The sequence below is a fragment of the Mustela nivalis genome (assembly GCF_964662115.1).
Source record: "Mustela nivalis genome assembly, chromosome: 20".
Lineage (NCBI taxonomy): Eukaryota > Metazoa > Chordata > Mammalia > Carnivora > Mustelidae > Mustela > Mustela nivalis.
Genome location: NC_139039.1, coordinates 41,095,248 through 41,115,695, shown reverse-complemented (window position 1 = coordinate 41,115,695; position 20,448 = coordinate 41,095,248). Strand labels below are relative to the sequence as shown.

The 20,448-nt window shown below is 52.2% G+C and overlaps 1 protein-coding gene across 6 annotated transcripts in view; it reads right to left on the bottom strand.

The window, feature by feature from the left end:
- Positions 1-3,521: 3,521 nt before the first annotated feature.
- Positions 3,522-20,448, bottom strand: part of ERICH1 (glutamate rich 1) — a 56,425-nt gene continuing 39,498 nt past the window's right edge. For 2 of the 6 annotated variants that reach the window (XM_082715311.1, XM_082715309.1), the window contains 4 exons: positions 16,516-16,699; positions 8,500-8,733; positions 7,970-8,106; positions 3,522-7,769 (listed from right to left, as the gene is read on the bottom strand). In XM_082715311.1, the coding sequence (XP_082571437.1) occupies positions 16,644-16,699 (56 nt within the window). In that variant the 3' untranslated portion in view covers positions 3,522-7,769; positions 7,970-8,106; positions 8,500-8,733; positions 16,516-16,643. Of the gene's footprint in view, positions 7,770-7,969; positions 8,107-8,499; positions 8,734-15,666; positions 16,700-17,529; positions 18,980-20,448 lie in introns of those variants that run through there. The other 4 variants (XM_082715308.1, XM_082715307.1, XM_082715306.1 and 1 more) reach the window with 3 other exon arrangements.

The window sequence follows — 20,448 nt, the reverse complement described above, 5'->3', positions numbered from 1 at the left end:
CTTTAATGGGAATCACAATTCAGTTTTTCTTTGGGTTGGTGATACAAAAACAATTCCTGCCCCTAACATTGTTCCCTTGTAGTGCACTAGATCAGCAAGACTCATGAGAGGTCATCCGAAATTACCTTTAGTTTTGTTTGCAGTGTCTCTTAAACCTTTTCTGTGGAGGTGCTCTGTAGGCAATCCCATGATTATCTGCTTATTCTAATGTAATATAAAGTCCTGGTGTGGCTTTAAGTCATCGTGTCTCATGAGAAAATGCTCCACATCACTCGGCATCAGGGAAATACAAATCAAAACCACAATGAGATCCCACCTCACACCAGCTGGATTGGCCAAAATTAACAAGTCAGGAAAGGACAGGTGCTGGCGGGACGCCTGGGTGGCTCAGTGGATTAAGCCGCTGCCTTCGGCTCAGGTCATGATCCCAGCGTCCTGGGATCGAGTCCCACATCGGGCTCCTTGCTCCGCAGGGAGCCTGCTTCTCCCTCTGACTCTGCCTTCCACTCTGTCTGCCTGTGCTCGCTCTCGCTCGCTCTCTGACAAATAAATAAATAAAATCTTTAAAAAAAAAAAAAAAAGGACAGGTGCTGGCGAGGATGCGGAGAAAGGGGAACCCTCCTACACTGTTGGTCGGAATGCAATGCAAGCTGGTGCAGCTGCTCTGAAAACAGCATGGAGGATCCTCAAAAAGTTGAACATAGAGCTACCCTATGACCCAGCAATCGCACTACTGGGTATTTACCCTAAAGATACAAACGTAGTGATCCGAAGGGGCACGTGCACCAGAATGTTTATAGCAGCAAAGTCCACAATAGCCAAACTATGGAAAGAACCTAGATGTCCATCAACAGACGAATGGATAAAGAAGATGTGGTCCATATACACAAAAGAATATGACTCCGCCGTCAGAAAGGATGAACACCCACCATTTGCACCAACATGGATGGAACTGGAGATTACGCAGAATGTAATTAGATAAAGACAAGGACCCTAAGATCTCACTTATATGTGGAATTTAAGAAACACCACAAATGAACAAAGTGGGGGAGGGGAGGAAGGGAGAGAGACAAACCCAGCAACAGCCTCCTGACAACAGAGATGCACTGCTGGTTAGCAGAGGTGGCGAGGGACGGGGAAAGCAGGGGAGCGGACTGAAAAGTACACTTACCATGATGAAAAATAATAAAGTGATTAAAAAAATCAGATTGCCCATCAGTTAAAAATACAGTTGGTAATTATGCAAATGCCAAGTAAAAACATAGAATAAAATCAACTGCGTGACCCACAACACCTTGAAGGAGAGGTTCTGAGACCTCCCAGTTCTCCAGCCGTCCCAGCAGCACCAATGAGGCAGACTGCCACTTCTCACGCCGTGCTTCCGAGCTTGTGCGGCCTGGGTCATCGGGATGCTCCCCGCACAGAGAAAACCCCGCCTTCCTCGGAGTCTAGTGCTCTAGCCACTGAGGTATGAGCAAGCGTGACCACGTCTCCTCGTCTCCGACCCTACTGACCGGGACGCAGACGCTGAGACATCCACAAGAACCAAACTGTGGGAAGAACCAAGATGCCCTTCAACGGACGAGTGGATAATGACGATGTGGTCCATATACACTATGGAGTATGACTCCGCCCTCAGGAAAGGTGAACACCCCCCGTTTGCACCGACATGGACGGAACTGGAGGAGATTATGCTGCGTGAAATAAGTCAATCAGAGAAACACAAATACCATATAATTTTACTCCTATGTGGGATTTAAGAAACAAAACAGAGGAACATGGGGAAGGGGGAAATAAGAAGAAAACCGAGAGGGCGGCAGGTGGGGGCTGGGAGAACTGGGGGACGGACGTTAGGGAGGGCCTGGGACGGAATGAGCATGGGGTTTTGTATGTGGATGATGAAGCCCTGATCTCTACTCCTGAAATACTACACTATATGTGTACAATACTACACTATGTGAAGTACCAATACTACACTATATGTGAGCTAACTAGAATTCCAATAAAAAAATTTTTAAAAAGTCCCTGTGTCTGTGTAGGTTCTCGGAAAGCAGACACCTAGGAGGGATCAGAGGAGTCTGCGAAGGACGGAGAGTGCTAGTTTGCTCTCCAGCATCTGGTGGTTGGTGGGAATCTTAGCGTGCCTCGGTTTGGAGATGTATGACCCCATCTTTTGCATCTGTCTTCATGTGGTGCTCTCCCTGGGTACATGTCAGTGTCCAGATTTTCCCTTCTTACAAGGACATCAGTCTTACCTGGTTAGGGACCCACCTTCCTCCAGTATGACCTTACCTCAGTTTAACCAATCACATATGCAACGACCCTATTTCCATGTGTCACATTCTGAGGCTTGGACATGAGGACTTCAGCATGTGGATTACTGGGGGACACAACTCAACACCAGACAAGGGGGAAAGAGCAGGAGTGGCCAGAGAGAGCTTCAGATAAAGTAGGTCTAACAGCTACAGCAGGAAAGTGAGGGGAAAGTTGGGCAGGAAAGATATCAGACCGCATGCAGGTGTTCATGCTCATGGGGAGACCTGAGCACACGGAGGGTCCTGGCTGGGGGGTCCGCATCGTGCCAGGTTGTCATGGGAGCAGCCGAGGAAGGATGGCCGTTCTGTGACGCCACTGTGGGTCTGACATGCTATTGAAGGAGAGCTGTGTGACACATTGCCCCAAATCAGACAGCGAGGGAAGTACGGGCCACCTGATTTGCAAACGTGACTGTGAAGGTCCCCAATCAGCAGAGTTATCCAAGTCCCCGGGACACAAGGAAATTCCTCACTACGATCAAGTAGGGTTCATCCTGTGAATGCAAGGATTAATGGACACTAGAAAATCTATTGATAAATTACCCATACGTTCCAGTTATTACTGGTGCATGACAAACTAGGCCCTCGCCTGGTGGCTTGCACTGCTCAGGATTTTATGGGCCAGAAATCTGGGGAGATCGGACAATTCTGATGGGGTGTCTTTTGTGGTGCCGTCTCAGGGCCCAACCACACAGACTTTTAAGATAGCTCAGTCTCATGGCTGGCAGTCAATGCTGACTGATGGCTGGGGGCTTGACACAAGTACTGGCATTGGTCTCTCGAGCCTGGTACTCTCAGACCTCCAAACAGAGCGGCTAGCTTCCCCCAGATGGAAAAACCCAGGGAATGAGTGGACTTACTGACCTGCCTTGGAGAGTTAGTTACCCAACATCACTCCACAGTGGAGGCATTCCACTATGCCCTTTGGTCCAAGAAATCACATCTTCCCAGATTCCAGGGGAGGGAACAAAGCTTCTCCTTCTCAGTGGGAAGATTGTCAAACAATTGTGACAACTTTTCTTAAACAACCATAGCACACAATGGGTTTAAGGGCAATAATCAAGTCATAATCTAGATAAATGCAGAAAATTCCCATAGTGACATCTAACCCTTCTCTGAAAGTCTCAGGAAACAAATGATAGAAGGACACCTGCTACCTTGAAAAAGGGAACGTATCAAAACCAGTAATAGGCACATCACAATTGATAGACAACTTTTATATAATTCATCTAAAATCAGGAACAAGATAAGGATCCCTGGCATCATTGCTACTGCTTAATAGAACATTTGATATCCTGGCCAAAGGTATAAGGCATGAAAATAAAATAATAATATTAAAGATGGAAAGAGATAAAGTGTTATTGTTTATAGTTGATTAGCTCCTCTACATAGAATCTGCAATAGAATTTATGTACTTTTATTTATTTATTTTTAAAGACTTTATTTATTTATTTGAGAAAGAGAGAGAGAATGAAAGAGCACAAGCATGAGAGGGGGAAGTCAGGGGGAGAAGCAGACTCCCCGCCTAGCAGGGAGCCCAATGTGGGACTCGATCCCAGGACTCCAGGATCATGATCTGAGCTGAAGGCAGTCATTTAAGCAACTGAGCCACCCAGGTGCCCCTAGAGTTGTACCTTTAGATGCACCTTTAGAACTAATAGGAAGTTCATCAAGGTTGCCAGGTCCAAGATCAGCTTACAAATCAGCATCACTGTTCTACATCATCAATAGTCAATTAGAAACATTATAGCAAAAAAATAAATGTATTCACATGCTCTTGTAGAAAATATTATAGAAACATTGTAAAAGATAAAACATATAGTAAATAAGTAAGGAATCATCCTCATAAATCTATAGAATATGCCTTATATTCCATATTTTCCTATGGAATCTTATCCCACAGGGCTGGGACCTGGGTTGTTTTCTTCATTACTGTCCCTCGTGCTAAGGACTCTGATAGCACTCAGTGAGCATGTGTTAAAGGAATGAATATCTAATGGATGAGGAATCAAGAATGAACCTAAGGAAGAATGCACCAGACTTTTAGGGAGTCTGTCCAGCTCTGCTGAAGGACAGAAGACGAGGTCTGGACAAACGGACAGATACATATCTTTGGATGTGACATAACATCACAAGGATGTCAACTCCATTCAAACGTATTCTTTGCGATGCAAATAAAATCCCCAGCTGGAATTTTAGGTAAACTCAAAAATGCCATTTGAAATTTACATGAAAAATGAAAATACATGAATAGCAAAGTCAGTTTTAAAGTTTAAAGCAAAAGGGGACTCTCCTTCCCCTCAATGGAACGTTCTAGAAGGCCTAACTAATAAAGGCTGCGTGCTTGTGCAGGACCAGATAGATCAATACAACAAAATAGGAAAAAAATGGACCCACCGTCATCTGGGACATCCGACACTTAATAAGGATGACATACCACAATCTCCCCCAGAAAAGGACCGATTTTTTAAAGCTCGAGACTGAGAAGCTTGTTCATTACATGGAGAAAACAACGAAGCCTGGTCCTTAATTTCATCATCAGACCTGGACTTACGCTGGATTAAACACTCGACGCGGCAGGTAAAATCATAAAGAGAAGAAAGTGCAGGTCTTTGAGCTCTGGAAATGGAAAAGTGTTTTTTACCAAAACCCCCAAGGTACAAATTAGCAAGTATGGTGGATGTGCTTGCTGAAGACTCAAGGAGCCCCACTAACACGCCCGGAGCACGGGAGATTGTCTCTCTGTCCAGACCCAGAGGCGCAAGCTCATGGCCTTCAAGGTGGTGCCCACGAGGGCGTCCTTGGGTGGGCTGTGCTTTGTGGGGGTCGCCCACCAGGGCACCCTGCCCATCCACCCCTGAGATATTCTGCGACCCCTGGGAAAATGCTAAGCCCTATGGCACCCACACACCTGAGACGGGGCCGCACCTGCATGGGAGAGGCGTGTCCCTGTCCTTGGAGCCTCTGCTCTGTGTTTGAGTGGGCAGTGGGACCTCAGCATCAAGCTTGTCCTGCCGGCTCTGCAGGGGACGCCGGGCCCAGCTGTCTTGTTCAGAAGAACAAGAGAACTGTCTCCTTGGGGGCGGGGCTCTTGGGCTCATCCTCAGCTCCAAATGTCGGGGCCACATCCTGGTCCAAGGACACATCAGGGAAAGCTGGCGTCCTTCCTGCCTTGGGCCTGAGGTCTGACCGCAGGTGAGGCTTCTAGGGGCCATCCGAGGATGACCGTAAAGTTGGGCCTGTCCCTCCAAGTTCAGCATCTGTTCCAGACTTTCCTTAGGGGCTGCTGGCGTGGCTCAGGGAGCAGACACCCAGAAGCCGGGCTCCCTGGTGCCAGCCCTGCCCAGACACAGCCACAGAGCTGCCCGGCCTGAGCTGGGCATCCACTGCCCTCAGAACCTCAGAGCTCACCTGCTCTCAGGACGACACCCCGAGGAAGGCGAGGACGCGGGATAAAACGTCAGAGGGCCCTGCCACCTCCTGGCTGAACCTTCCAGCTCCTGCCGCCTCTATGTCTGTCCACATGTCGGTCCATAGGTCTATAAAGCAGGTGTCACGAAGACCGAGGCTGCACAGGTGCCCTGGAAAGGATGAAGTATTTTCTGAGGGCTGCTTAGTGCTGTGCACCGTCTCTTCGCAGGTGGGGCCCTAACCCCCCACGGGACCACGCGCACCAGGGTCGGGGAGGAGAGGAGTCTCGGGGTGGTCGGGATGACAGCACAAGGAGGACGACCCAGGGCCCTTCTCTGCCAAGTGAGGGCCCGAGCTGGCACCCAGAGCTTGGACGTCCAGCCCCCAGGGCACGAGGAACAGATTCCGTAGGGTACGGGATTCAGGAGCCTGCGTGGACGGACAGGGCTGGCAGCCCTGAGCAACGCTGGTGGCGGCTGCTGTTTTACTAGCAGTGACTGGAAACCCGCAAGGGGCTGGGTGCATGGGGACCGTGTGCTGTGCCGCCGACGCAGTGAGGACAGTCTCTGTGCTGCATGGCCCCGCAGTGGCGGCGGAGCTCGGGGGTGGCTGTGATCGCGTCTCACTTGATGAAGCAAGAGGGGGAGGCCAAGATGCAGAGACTGAAAATATGCTTCTTCGTGATGAGAAGATCCCAAATTAAAACACCAGGAGGCCTTATGCAAGCAGACAAGTGGCATCTCCTGCAGGGCGAGGTTAGAAATAGATCCGGGATCCCAGCTTCAGGGCGGCTTAAAAACGGTGGAGAAACAGAGGGAAGTAATTTGAGCCGAGTGAAACCCCCGAGTATCGACGCTCTAAACCCTCGGTGCTCCGGCCTCGCCCGTGCTCCGCGGTCTCAGAAGAACACACGCTTCGGGGTCGCACCTCCCTGCCTTGATCTGTTTTCTTCCCAGTGGGCGGATTCACACAAAACTGGTATTTCAGTGAAGTCGAATTAGACACTGCGAGCCCGTGCACACTATTTTGGGCTGAAATTCAGCTCAGGTTGTCAGTCTAGGGGCAGAAAGGAAACTGACATTCTGGCTTCTTTCAGTCAGCACTTTATGTGCCAGGAACGGCGCAGGTTTCTGGGGGTGAAGGGACCCCAAGCCCACCTGATACTATGCAGCACATTGGGTGGGGGCCTGTGGGGAAGAAGTCTTGAAAAATACTGGTTCTGGTTCTGAGATCTGTATTTTAAAAAATCACCCCTTCTCTCCCTGGAGAAATGGCTGGTCCCAGCTCTGCGGCACGGAAAGCACGAGATTCGCCCGCACAGCTGAGCTTTCAGAGAGCAGGGACGCGCTCAAAGACGCAGCACGCCAGGACGACATCGAGGCTGTCTTGAAAGGGCTCCCGTGGGCCCAAGGAAACTCCACGAGTCCATACGGGGCAAGAGAGACAGAGAGACAGACACCCAGAAAGAGAGGCAGAGAGAGCGCACCTCGCCCATCCCCACGGAGGTGACATCACACCGTCTCTCCCGAGGGGGGGCAGGGCAGGGAAGGAGGGTGTGCGGCGGGTCTGGGAAACCATCAGCCACAGCGGGAGCAATCCGGGCCGCGCTCCAGAGACAGAGTGCCCACAGGCGCCCGGCATCAGCGGGTTTACACAGACCGTGAGGCTGTCCCACCTTCCCCGGCCACAGGGACGCGGGCTCAGAAGAGAGCGAGCAGCAGCCTCGTGGAGAACACGGGGACCACGGACCCGTCTCTACACAGTGGGCGCTGAGGAAAGACATGGCCCCACATGTGGCGTGACCGCGCTCGGGTCCCGGCCGCCAGGGCATCTCCGGGACAGCGGGGGAGGGCACCAGCGCACAGCAACGTCCACTCCCCACGCGGCCACGGCGCGGGACACGGTCTGCGTGGTCACTCGCGGTCAGGCAGGTATACCTTACGGTCCGGGGCTTGGGTAAGAGGCAGCTCCATCCCCAGAGGCTGCCCAGGCCTGCAGAGTCCAGGCGGCCCGAACAGACCCGGGTTGCAAACCTCACACGACCTAGAAGTGAGTCACGAAAATGTGCGGTAAACCAACCAACAACCAACGTACTGAACAAATGGGCAAAGGACACGGTAGCTCTTTCTGCAAAGGGGCGCAGAGCCTGGGCTTTGCTCCAGGAAAGGGTTCGAGCCTGCTGCCGCCCCTCCTGCCCCTCTTCCAGAGAAGGGACGCGGTCGGGGCTTTGGTTCGTCACTCACAGCTCTGAGAAACATCTCGGTGCACAAGGGCCCTGCTCTTCCAGGACGCGGCCCTCGGCCCTGACCTTCCAGAAGAGCTGATGTTTCTGGCTCTTGCCTGCAGTCCGCTGGGCTTGTGCAGAAGCTTGCAGGGAACTCTAGACAAAGCGGACAACGTCACTTCCAGGAGAGCCACCGCCAGCCATGCCCCCACCTGCTCGGCAGCGTTTGCTCCCAGTGGCCCGCCCGCTCCTCCCAGTCCCGCTCCCGGCAGCCCCGGCACCCCGTACCCCAGCCGGCTGGCCCTAGAGGGAGCCAGAGGGCCCTTTATAGGGGCCACAGCACCCACGTCAACACTGGCCACGTGGCCGTGTCAGGGATTTTGAGCTGGAGGCCGGTGAGGAAGAGCAGCTCTCTGCCCCCGCCCCATTTGCCTAAAGCCAAGACATCAGTCCCTTCGGTAAAGGCGTTCCCCGCTCACAGACCAGCAAGAGGAGGGCAGAGCTAGGCTCCGGCCACCCTAGCGGGCACACCGGTCCCCAATACTCAGCCTCATTCGCTCCCCAGTGTCGGCCGTCTCTGTTTGCCGCCCTGAAAGCCTCCGAACTCTGTTCGTCTGGCCTGTCACCGAGCTGCAGTTGTTTCTCCTTCGTCCAGATGAGTGTAAGCGCGGGTTGCAAAGCCCTGGAGCTGCTCCTGCGAGGGTGGGCGGTCCACCTGCTAACAGACTGCGTTGTTCCTGCGTGATACTCTGTCCTCCGTGGGTGAACCTTCAGGGCCTCCGCCTGGAACCCAGGAGGGAGAGGAGAAGCTCTCTGGGCTCCCCTACACCCTCAGCGAGGCCCTCCTCCATGCCCAGGGTGTTCCCCCGCGGTGATGTGGCAGTAGGAGCCCGCAAGCCCGTGTCCACCCTGCAGGGACCTCAGCCTGGTCCAGGCCCGCCCTGTGCTCCCAGCACCAGGCTCCTGCTCAGCGTGCGGATGGCCCCCGAGCGGCGCGGCTTGGGCAGCTTTCAGCCTCCACTGCTGGGCTGTGGTCTCTCCGTGCCTCCTCCCATCAGGCCCTTCCCAGGCTCCTGCGGGTCACGAGGCCAACAGGACAAGGAGGAGGAGGGCTCACGAACACAAAGGCGGCTCTCAGCGAGCCGGGAGAGGGAAACACGGCACACGCCGGACTGAGTCCCGGCTGCTATGCCACATGCCCAGTGGCAGATGGTCGACCTCGAGTGGGACCCTTGGGAACATCTCATGTCTCCCCTTTTGTTCTGTCACTGAAACATGCCTCCCTGAACCCCTTTTCAATGTTGCTTAGCAATTTTATGAATAAATGTAGAATTTTTTTATAATCGAAAATGCTATGTACATAGATAAAATCCATCTTAAAAAAAAGAGGGCGCATACTAACAACATGAGTGACTATCTGAAGGAGCGTTTTTAAAAAATTTAATTTAACTTATTTTTTCACTGTTCCAAGATTCATTGTTTATGCCCCACACCCAGTGCTCCGTGCACTACGTGCCCGAAGGAGCTTTTTTAGAAAAGTAAACAGTTTTCCAACTGGGAACTCGCCACTGCATTCTCAGTAAGGAATTCCTTTCAGCCACACAGACAACCCACGGCCGCTGAGAGCTCCGCAGACTAGAAAACCAGAAGCCGTCTTCTCATGTCTTCGTAGGTGTCTCTGCAGAGTCTGGGTCCACAGGTGGACCCCGTGTCAGCTCAAGTCAGGCACGTGCCTTTGGTCCTTGGGAAGAGCAGCAGTACTTTGTTCTGCTCTTGATCTTGGCCGCACACCTTCCGACAGACAAGCCCTCTGTCATCTCCAGACCCGAGGCTCTAGCTACAACTTACTTCCTAAATTTCACTTTGTCCCTGTACTCAGACATCCTAGAGCTATAGTTGGCTGTAAGTGAACTAAACACAGCAAATAGTAGTTAAGCCTGCAGATAATTTACTGTGTGCCTATTACCATATGCAGGACTCTCTTGGACTCTTGACATTTAAAAAAATCTAATATGAATTTCATTAGTTCTTTTGCCCTTCTCTCAGAGATTTCCAATTTTTACAAAAGAACAGATCTCATGTTTCAAACTGTAAGTAAACCAGAATACCTGCCATGTTGGGTAGCTTGCTCTGCTGTGGTTTGTGTGCTTGTTTGTTTGGTATGTCTGTTGTATAGTTGATCAGTTAAGTGGCTGATCGGTTGGTTGTGTGGCTATCTATGTGTTTGGTTGATTATTTGTGTGATTGGTTGGTTGGTTTCTGGATGTTTGTGTTGTTGGGGTTGGTTGGTTGGTTGTGTGGTTGTTTGGCTGTATTGTTGGTTGGTTGACTGGTGTGTGGTTGGCTGGTTGTGCCATTGTTGGTTGGTTGGTGTGTGGTTGTGTTTGGTTGGTTATTTGAGTGATTGGTTAGTTGGTTAGTTTGTAGTTATTTGGTTGTATAGTTGATTGGTTGGTCAGTGCATGGCTGTTTGGTTGGTTGGTTGGCTGGTTAGTTGTGTGCTTGGTTAGTGTATAGCTGTTTGTTCAGTTGTATAGTTGTTTGGTTATGTGTTTGAACGGTTGGTTGGTTGGTTAGTGTGTGGTTGTCTATGTGTTTGGTTATCTGTGTGATTGGTTGGTTTGTAGATGTTTGTGTAGTTGTTTAGTTGGTTGTGTGTTTGTTTGGCTGTGTGGCTGGTTGGCTATGTGGTTGGTTGGTTAGGGTGTGGTTGTGTGGTTGGTTTGGTGTGGTTGTGTGGTTGGTTGTCTGTTCCTTGATGTGTTGGGCCCCAGCTGCTGAATTAATTTTGCTGCTCATTTCACCCCTTGTGACCACTCTTGAGCCACACACAGACTTTTCTCCTGCTCACTCTTGTTTACCGTCACTATCCACCTCTCTCCCTGATCCCCCACGTCACTCCAATCTGCCTGTCATGCTCATTCTACAGCTTGTCCTTTTATCTTAATATTCTTGCCAAATTGGTGCTGTTGTTTCATGTGTGCACATTTTTAACTTACGTGAACATCTCACCATGTTTCTTACTTTTTTCTCTGTTCAGTGCTCTGTGATGCCAGTGTCCACCTAACGCATTATTCTAACAGCCACACCAACATCTGGCATGACCCAGCTTTCTAAACCCTCTGGTTGCTCCCCCCCACCTCCAAGGACCTTAGAAAGCTCTGTCTGGTTTAGCTCTGGAATTTTAAACCAGCACAATGTGTCCCTTGCACTGTTGGCTTCCTGTACTTTGGAATGGAGGGTCTCTTTCAGGTTCAACTGTGCATCCCATTCTGGAGCCCCTGGTGCCAGTTCCTGCCTCCCACTCTGGTCCATGGTATACCATACACCCTCATCCTCTCCGCACGACCTACGTGGGATCCTAGGCCTTCATCTATTCATGTCTTCCTCTGTGTCAAACCACTAGGCTCTAGGACCAAGGACGGGATACAAGCCATATCAGACAGCACCTCCCCCAGAGGACGCCGCAATCTGCAGGCAGACACAATGGTTAATGTCACACAGAAACACATGGTTAGATGTGGTGGGTGCCATGGAGGAGTGGTTCCTGGGCTTCAGAGCATGAACTGCAGGGGTGCGATGAAGAAACGTTTGAGCAGCAATCCCAACACAGAGGAGGGAGCATTCTTGATGCCCTCGGTGTCAGCTGGGAGCCCTGCTCTTGGCGGCACCGGACCCTGTCCTTGGAGCCTTTGCTCTGTGTTCTCTAGAGACTCCATCTTGTGCTGGGGTACGGAAGGCATGGTCACTGGCTGTATTGAGCTGGGGAGGGAAGGTCTAGGGATCAGAAAGCTTCTTAGTGGACTGCCAAGGACTCCTCCTTACCTCAGCCCTGAACTCCACCTTTCCTCTTGAGAACCTGGTCTTGTCGAATCTTGAGCTTCTGGCCGGCTTAGCGTGGCCTGTATCTTAGTCCGCTCAGACACTGCGGACCGAGTGGTTCCACAGAGCAGACAGCTCTGGAGGCTGGGAGTCTGAGATCAAGGTGCTGGCATTCGGTTCTTGGTGAAGGTCTCTTCGGGGCTTCTGGACGTGCCCTCCCGCCGTGTGCTCACGTGCCGCAGAGGGGGCAAGCGCTGGTCTTCGTCTTCTCACAGGAAACCTCAGAAGGCCTCACCTCCTGACACCGTCCCACTGGCGGTCAGGACTTCATTGTGTGAATTGTGGTGGGGGGGCACTCGGTTCACAACGTGGGGTGTCCTTCTGAATAAACTGTGTTGAGTGATTGGTGGTGTGGTTGGTCGGCTGCTCCTTTGTGTCTTGGGCCCCAGCTGCCGAATGAATCACGCCGCTCACTTTATCCCGTCATCATTCTTGATCTGCGCGTGGCCTTTTCTTTGGCTCACGCCCTCCCAAAGGTGTAGTGTCTGTGCTTCCTCTCCCTTCTCCTCATCATTGTGCATTGTGAGCTCGTGTCTTTAAAGAAACCCCCCTCCAGGGCGGTCACTCAGCTTCAGGGCCTTGGTTGGTGGCTCCCAAGCAGCAGGTTTCGGAGAGATGTGGAGGTGGGAAAAGGCCTCCTGCGTGGACAGCATCACACAAGGGCTGCTGGCCCTGTGCGCTGGGTGGTGGGAGCTACCGCGGTCCGTGCCCAGGGGCCTGGCCTCCCAGGAAGCCCACTGACCCCGAGCGCAAGGCTGTGCCCCACATTCCCAGAGCACAGGGGAAGGTGACCCCAAGCCAGGGCGGTTCCCGCCGCACCCCAGCTCGCCGCACCTGTCCCCTGCGGGCCAGCTCGGGCTGGTCTGCACGTTCTCCTGCACCTCGCATCCGCATACCTCCTCAGCTTCAGCGGAATAGCGACAATTCAGGCCCCATTTATGTGAGAATAGACCCGCGGGAAATCCCCGCTTGTCTTTCCTCGGTTGGCCAAGCGTGCTTTAACCAAATAACAAGGCCGTGAAAACTTCCTCTTGTGCCACAAGAGCCGATGTGGGGTAATTATTCCAAAAAGTGACCGTCAGGATGGCTTACCGAGGACCTGGGAACAGGCTGTTTCTGGACCTTTCCTTCCCAAGCCTCAGTGGGCTGGCCGCCTCGGGTGTGGCCAGGAGACCCGGGGTTCTGGCCTGTGGGCCTCCTCCACACTTGGTCCACATGGCTCCGCCCCCCATGTGGCACTGACTGTCCCCATGCACACAGCTTGCTGGAACATGGGCTTCTTTTCAACGGCAGCGCACACCCCTCCTCGTCGTCCCCAGGCACCCGGATCCCGAAGCAGCTCAGATGAGTTTGCGTTTCAGCCCCACAATGTGCACATGACCCAACGAAGGGGCCTCTGCCCTCAGGGGCCACGCACGCCCCTTGCCCGCATCTGGTCCCCTCTCCCAGGGCGACGCCGCTGCTGCTGGGGACCAGCTTCCTGGCAGGCCAGCAGTCGCCGGCACGGAAGCAAGGACTGCCGTCCCCTGCAGACGTGGCCAACTGCGCTCCTGACCGACGCGAGGAAACTGCATTTGTCCCCCAAGAAATGGAGCTGGCTCTGTGCGGGCTTGTCTCAGGCTCGCTGGGACATCTGAAGGTCAAGTGGCACCTGGGAAATGGCCACGTGCAAGCGTCCTGAGCGTGGTAAGACGGTGGCTACCCCATCCCTCCTGGAAAGGCCCCGGGACTAGACCATCTCGGTGAAAATGTGTGCACCCCCCACTGTAGATGGAGCTCACGTGAAGGTGTGGCACGTCCCTGGCATCTGCTCCCCAGAATGGCCTCAGATGGGCGGCTGCTGTCAGTTACTGTCCACGCTTGAGTTGGAGTGTTCCAGTCCGTTAGGACAAGATTTTCTACTTTCGGACACATATGTTTCCGGCAAGCGTCGTGGTGATTAAATTTGGGGGGGAGATAGTCTTGCGGTAATTTCTGGCAAAGGTGTGTCAGCTCTCGTGAGTCATCTGCATGGCCTTGTCGGTGCCGATGGAAAACAGCCGTGGGACCAGGGACGCTCCCCTCTTCCTCCTGCTCGGCCACGGCCGGGCCCGGCTCTCCTCCAGGCCTCCCAGACAACCTCCTCCGACCTGGCTCTTAGGGAGCGGCTCAGATACCGCGTGTCTCCCCAGATCTCCCCGGAAGGTGATTTCTCTCTCCCCGGATGCCAACAGCGTCTTCCCCACACTTCGTACCCACACCTAAATCTTGTAATCGACTTCCTATCTGACGGGCGGGCGGCACTGAGTGCACCCCACCCCTGCCTCCAGCTTCTCTTGTAAAACGGAAAGGGGCTTCGTGACCGAGTGAACGTCCGCGGCCACACGCCTGCCTCGGCACGGTGTGTTTGTTTTCTAGGAACATGTTTCTTAAAGCATCCAGTGAAGGGAGAAAAATGAAGAGGGTCTAACATTTGAAGTCCATCTTGATATTATTTTCTGGAAATCCATATTTAAGTAGCAAAAAGGAAGACCGAATCAAGATGTGAGCTATGGGGGCTCACTTGGGGGACTTTAACAATCTGGCCTGAAGGACTGCTGAAGGCTGCCGGGCTTTCCCAAAATAAAAGCCATAATCTGCGGGGGGCACTCAGTGTCAGTTCACCGGGACTAGGTTAGTCCCACCACCCCTCTGCACCAGGTCCCACAACTGGGGCACTCCCTTGAGTTAATTGTAGAATATTTACAACAATCCCACACTCATGCGTGTGTACATGGGACATTACATATGCTGACTCACACGTGTGTACATACCAGACAACTGCGTATGCTGACTCGTGTGTACACACAGGGCATCTGCGTGTGCTGACTCATGTGTGTGCACACGGGGCACCCACGTGTGTTGACTCATGTATGTGTACACAGGACATCTGTGTGTGTATATACGGGACACCTGCATGTATACATACGAGGTACGTGTGCATGCTGGCTCATGCGCGTGTACACGGGGCACCCGCTTGTGCTGTGACTCATGTGCACATGCACCAGGCATCCCATGTGTGGCCAACACTGCCATGGCCAGGTGCCCTATGAGCAGTATGAGCCCAAAAAAGGCTTGTCTGCATTTACTGTAGTGCCCAGACATTCCCCAATCATCAGATCTAAGTTAACCAAAAGGAAGAGCATCCCGGGGGGGCCCAATCCATCAGAGGGAGCCCTGGCAAAGACTCAGCTCTTCCTAGAGTGTTCTGCTGGCTTTGACTCAGGTCAGGAGGGACTCAGAGGGTCCATGGCTGGGACATGGGGGTCCTCAAGGAGCTGAGAGATGTCCCACCCAACAGCCAGCAAGAAAACCAGGACCTCAGTCCTGAACCACAGGAGCAGAGCCCCGCCAACAGCCTGGGAAGACCCTGAGCTCACGAGCCAGGGGTGCCGTGCCTGCGCCCTGACCCACAGACACGGGAAGGGACTACATGGCTGCTGCTTAAAGCCACTGGTTTTTGGTAATTTCTTGTGCAGAAGGAGAGTACCAACACAGTGGTGAACGGGTTTGGGGGAATATGCAGCCTCTTTGAAGTTGTGTGTGATGTTCGTGTGGGGTGGGGGGTGGATGCGTGTGGGGTCTCTGATGGCGGGAAGGTGTGGACGGGCTTTCCCTGAGGCGCCAGTCTCCATCCCAGCAAGCTAACAGACACCCCATTTCCCGAGAGCTTCCTTCCCTGTCGAGACTGGCTCACAGAGCACAGGTCACATGGACTCTGTGACTATCCTGCACTTTTAGAAACAATAAATGGACCTAATTATTACCCAACTTCAACCCCATGGTGGTGAACAGATTACCATTTTTAGGCCGACAGATTAGAGACAAGATTTATTTGCTTTTGTTCTGTAGAAGAGGGATTTTTTCCTCCTTTGAAGAAGAATATATAAACTCACGGGCCCTGATCACCTCTCCTCCCTGGCCCTGGGGTTACACCTTGCCCCGGTGTAAGCTCGGGTGTGGCCTAGGAAACAAAGAAGGTAAAACCCGAGCTGGGGAGAGGCGAGGAAGGGAGTGGACAGTAAGAGGAAAGAGACCAAATAAAGGGCCTGTCTGTCTGCCACCCGGAGGGTTTTCCTCTCCATCAGCTGTGTACGAACTTGCCATGCACAGAAAACACGTACATTGATCACAATTAAGAGACACAAATTAGAAAGTGAGAATTAACAGGAAAATTAATGTATTTGTCACTATTTTCATATTGGCAGACACGGCTTATTAATTCACGGGCACTGAGGGGAGGTTCACAGCCTGGCACAGTGAGAAGACAGGTTTCCCGAGGCCAGTCAGGGAGGCCCTGAAGGCAAGTAATGGCTAACATCTCGCCTGTGGAGTGGTCCCTTGTCCCTGCAGGACGGGGAGGACTCCTGCGTCTCGGACGTCACCCACATTCTATGCTGACTTACTATTCAGGGAGAGGAAGAGGCAGCGGATGGGTAGGACACTTGTGCAGGGGACATTTCTGCCTGGGGCAGCGTGGGGAGGAGCCCGACGTCAGGAAGAGTGACCCTCCTGCCCCCCTCTCCCACCTTAAGATGTGTCCTCCTCAAAATGCCCCCTTTAGGACAGGCCCCCACTCTGCCCACAGGCAATCATTTTCTTGGTCACAGCCCTGGGTGTGTGGGCCTATGCCCGTGTCCAGGTCTAGCTAGTGGCTCCACTTACTGACTTTTATGAAGCTCAGGTTGCTTCACAGCACCTAGCTGCAAACTGATGGATCTCCAGAACAGGGAGCAAATACTGGCTGTCCCGATCTGTCTCCAGAAGGTTCCAGTTGGTGGAACAGGCATCTCTTAAGGACATGGAGGGTGATGAGGGAGGAGGATCTCTGGAGAATGGGGCATCCAAACTGGAAGGAAAGAAACAGAATGGTCTCCTTCAGAGCTGTATACAGAAAACTCTAGGGAGCACACCCAGACACCACTATTATTCAGCAAAATTGCAGGATACAAAACCAATATATAAAAATAAGTTGCATTTCTATTCTAGTGATGAACAATCTGAAAAGGCAATTAAGAAAACAATTTCATTTACAACTGCATCAGAGAGAATAAGATACTTAGGACTGAGCTTAATGGTGGAGAGAAAGACTGGTATACTGAATACTACAAAACATTGTTAAAGGGAACTTAGAAAGAGACGTAAATACGCAGAAAGGCATCCCATGTTCATGGAGTGGAAGACTTAATAATAGTGTTGAGATGATCACACCACCCAAAGTGATCTCCAGGTTCAAGGCAATCCCTATGAAAATACCGAACATATTTTTTCCACAGATAGAAAACTCTAGCCTAAAATTCACATGGAATCTCAAGGGGCCTCTCATAGCCAAAACAAACTGAAAAAGAACAAAGCTAGAGGATTTACACTTCTTGGTCTCATACCTTTCACAAAGCTAGAGTAATGAAGGACAGACATACAAACCAATGGAATAGAACAGAGAGCACTGAAATAAACCCTCACATCCACAGTCAGTGATTTTCAACAAGGTGCCAAGATCAGGAAAGACCAGTCTTTTCGACACACAATCCTAGGAGAACTGAATATCCACACACAAAAGAATAAGATGGGATTTTAGCTTACACCATATATAAAAATTAACTCAGAATGGATCAAAGACCTGAATGTAAGAGTTATGAAGAACCATCAAACTCTTGGGAGAAACCTTATGATACTGACCTGGCAATGATTTCCTAGATATGAAGCATCAGGAAACACAGGAAAGGAAGACATAACTCAGCTGGACTCCACCAGAATGTAAACAACTGAAACAGTAGTAAGAGAGAGAAAAGGCAGGCAGGCCACAGAATGGGAGAAAACACTGTCAGATCATTTCTCGGATAAGGGATTAGTATTCAGAATATATAAAGAATTCTTATAATTCAATGACAGAAACCAGATAATCCAACTCACTAATGGACATTGACTTCAACAGGTGTTTCCCTGAAAAAGAGAATGGTCCACAAGCAGGCGAAAAGATGCGCAGAAGCATCAGCGCCTGGGAAATGTGGACTGAAAGCACAGGAGACATCACTTCGCTGCCTTCAGGACGGCTCCCGCCAAGGAAACAGGAGATACGAGTGTCGGTATGGACGTGGGGGCCATGGCACCTCCATGCAGGGCTGGTGGGATGCAGGGTGGTGTGGCCACCGTGCACAGCGGACCAGCATTTCCTCGAGAAGTCGCACGCAGAGTTACCATCAGTCCCAGCAACCCTACCCCTTGAGAGGTGGGAACACACGTGTACACACAGGATTCCGTGCACGGTGTTCACTAATCACAACAGCCAGATGTCCGGTAAACAAAATGTGGCATACCCAGATCGTGGGATGTTGTTTAGCATGAACACAAAACTGCAGATTACTCATGGACACTAGATTGTACACTGATGAATTTTATGTCATGCATAGTTTACCACAATGAAAAAATACATTTTCATGGACAAAGCTAATGACCTCCTAAACTGTGAGTCCGCTGACAGGTGTTTCTAGAACCCTTTAATCCTACAACAGGTGACTATCACCAACACAAAAGGAAAGGTCAGACTGGGAAAATGATGCTCCTGATGTTCTCAAAGCAGACAAGAGCCAACAAGGAAGAAAATGATAAATTCGACCAGAATCATGTGACTGAAACCACAACATTTAACATCCGTAAAGTGTTCTTAAAACACAAAGTTTCGAATACAAGTTTATATAGCTCTATAAAAATAAACAATTTCAAATTATACAGTCTATTACATTTAACAGAATATGTTTTCAAATTTTACAAGAATCAAAGCAACAGGATCACTGTGCAGTAATCTGAGTCACAGCAATTTCCGATAACTGAGAAAGGTCCATTTTATCCCGGTTTCTCGAAGTCTCGGACTGCGTGTTGCTCACTGTGTACAACACACAAACAAACAATGCGCCGGGATGTTTTCCTCGTTCCCGGGATCCGGGTTACAACAGAAGTCGGGGGGATTCTGTTTTCTTTGTAGGGATGTCTCTGCTGACCTCATGTTTGCCTTTGATATTTTCTTGCTAAATGTTCGCTCTTCCAGACGCACTGATTTATTCCCAGTGTTTCTCAGGAAGGATGTGTGTGATCCAGTAATTAAAGAAAGCCGAGAGCACTCTGGCCTGGTCTGGGAGACAAGCACATAACGTAAAACAGAAAATACAGTAGCACAGGAAAACCCCAGACAAAGACGGCCCGTGTCGGTCTTACAGAAACTAGCTATTGGCTCCAAGCAGAGCCTGCAGAAACCCCAGTAAAGCTCGGCTCCGGCGCCGAGGTGATACTGGCCACAGCACGCGAGCCCTCGGCACACGGAGAAATCCCGGGGGTCGATGTTTCCGTCAGGTAAGAGCTGGCCGTCTGCAGGCTGTGTTGGACCTTCAGAAAACCCACCCCAGAATCGCGTCACCCCTGGCACGCAGGGGAAGCCACAGGCACACAGAGACCCAGTGGAGGCAGCGGCACGCAGGGGAGCAGAGCACTCAAGGGTTGCAGGCGGAACCCCCAAGCGAGGCGTGGGGACCCCTGGCACAGGCGTGCACGCAGGGGAGCAGAGCGCTCAGGGGTCAGAGACGGAGCCCCTAGAGGTGTGGACATGCAGGACCAGCGCAATTGCCCCATCGCGCCCTGCGGCCAGACTCTGGCTCAGCCCGCCCCTCTCCCGCCTCAGGGGCCTGCCCAGCTTTGGGTGCAGGTTCTCTGGCTCAGGTGCCAGGCGGCCTAAGCACTCGACATTCCTCACAGGCTGCCACCAACGCACAGCGACCTCCCAGCTCCCACCGAGCGTGGACTGCCCTCGGGAGCCACCTGCGGCCAGCGCCCCTGCAGCCCGGTCTGCCGTAGGCAACTGCGCAGGGAGCTCCGCCCCCGCCCGCTGGGAACAGAGGCGCAGGGCAGAGGCCATTCCAAATGTGCCTGCTGCCCGCGCCAGCGGCCTGGCCCCTGACCTCTCGCTCCCTCACCAGGCGTTGAGGAGGGTCGCAGCACAACATGCAGTAGAGGCCCAGGCTCCTGGTGGCCCCGGGGCACCTGCATGCTGGAACCATAAAGGGTCAGGGAGGCAGCCCCCTTTCCTGTGCACCAGCTTTGCCCCAGCTTGCACACACAGGCAGGACCGTGGGAGGAGACTTGACTGGGGTGCAGCCAGGAACCCCCCCAGCGTCAGGAAGGGGAACGGCTAAGCGGTGGTAGGGACCTGTGCTGCTGTTCCCAGGCCGCCTGCTGCCCACACCAGGCCCACGACATGCCCACGTCAGACACACTGGCCTCCACAGACAGGCCTCACTGCCCGTGACACACTCCGTCTACAAAGTAGCTTTGAGCAGAAAGCTTGGAACGCATCTCCTACGCGCACTAGCGGGGACTCTGTTTCTAAGAAAAGTGCTTCAAGTGCTTGTCAGTTAAGTTCCACCGAGTGGGGAAGGGAGCGTGCCTGTTGATGAAACTTGTCCAGGGACGTGGATGTCAGAAGCTGAGAAACATCCCTGCTAAATCCCCACGTGTGGCCGAAAACTCTGCCGACACACGTTAGAGCAACGCAGACGAAAGACCTCCGTGGGAGGAACACAGCGCCAATTCTGAAAATTTAAAATCATT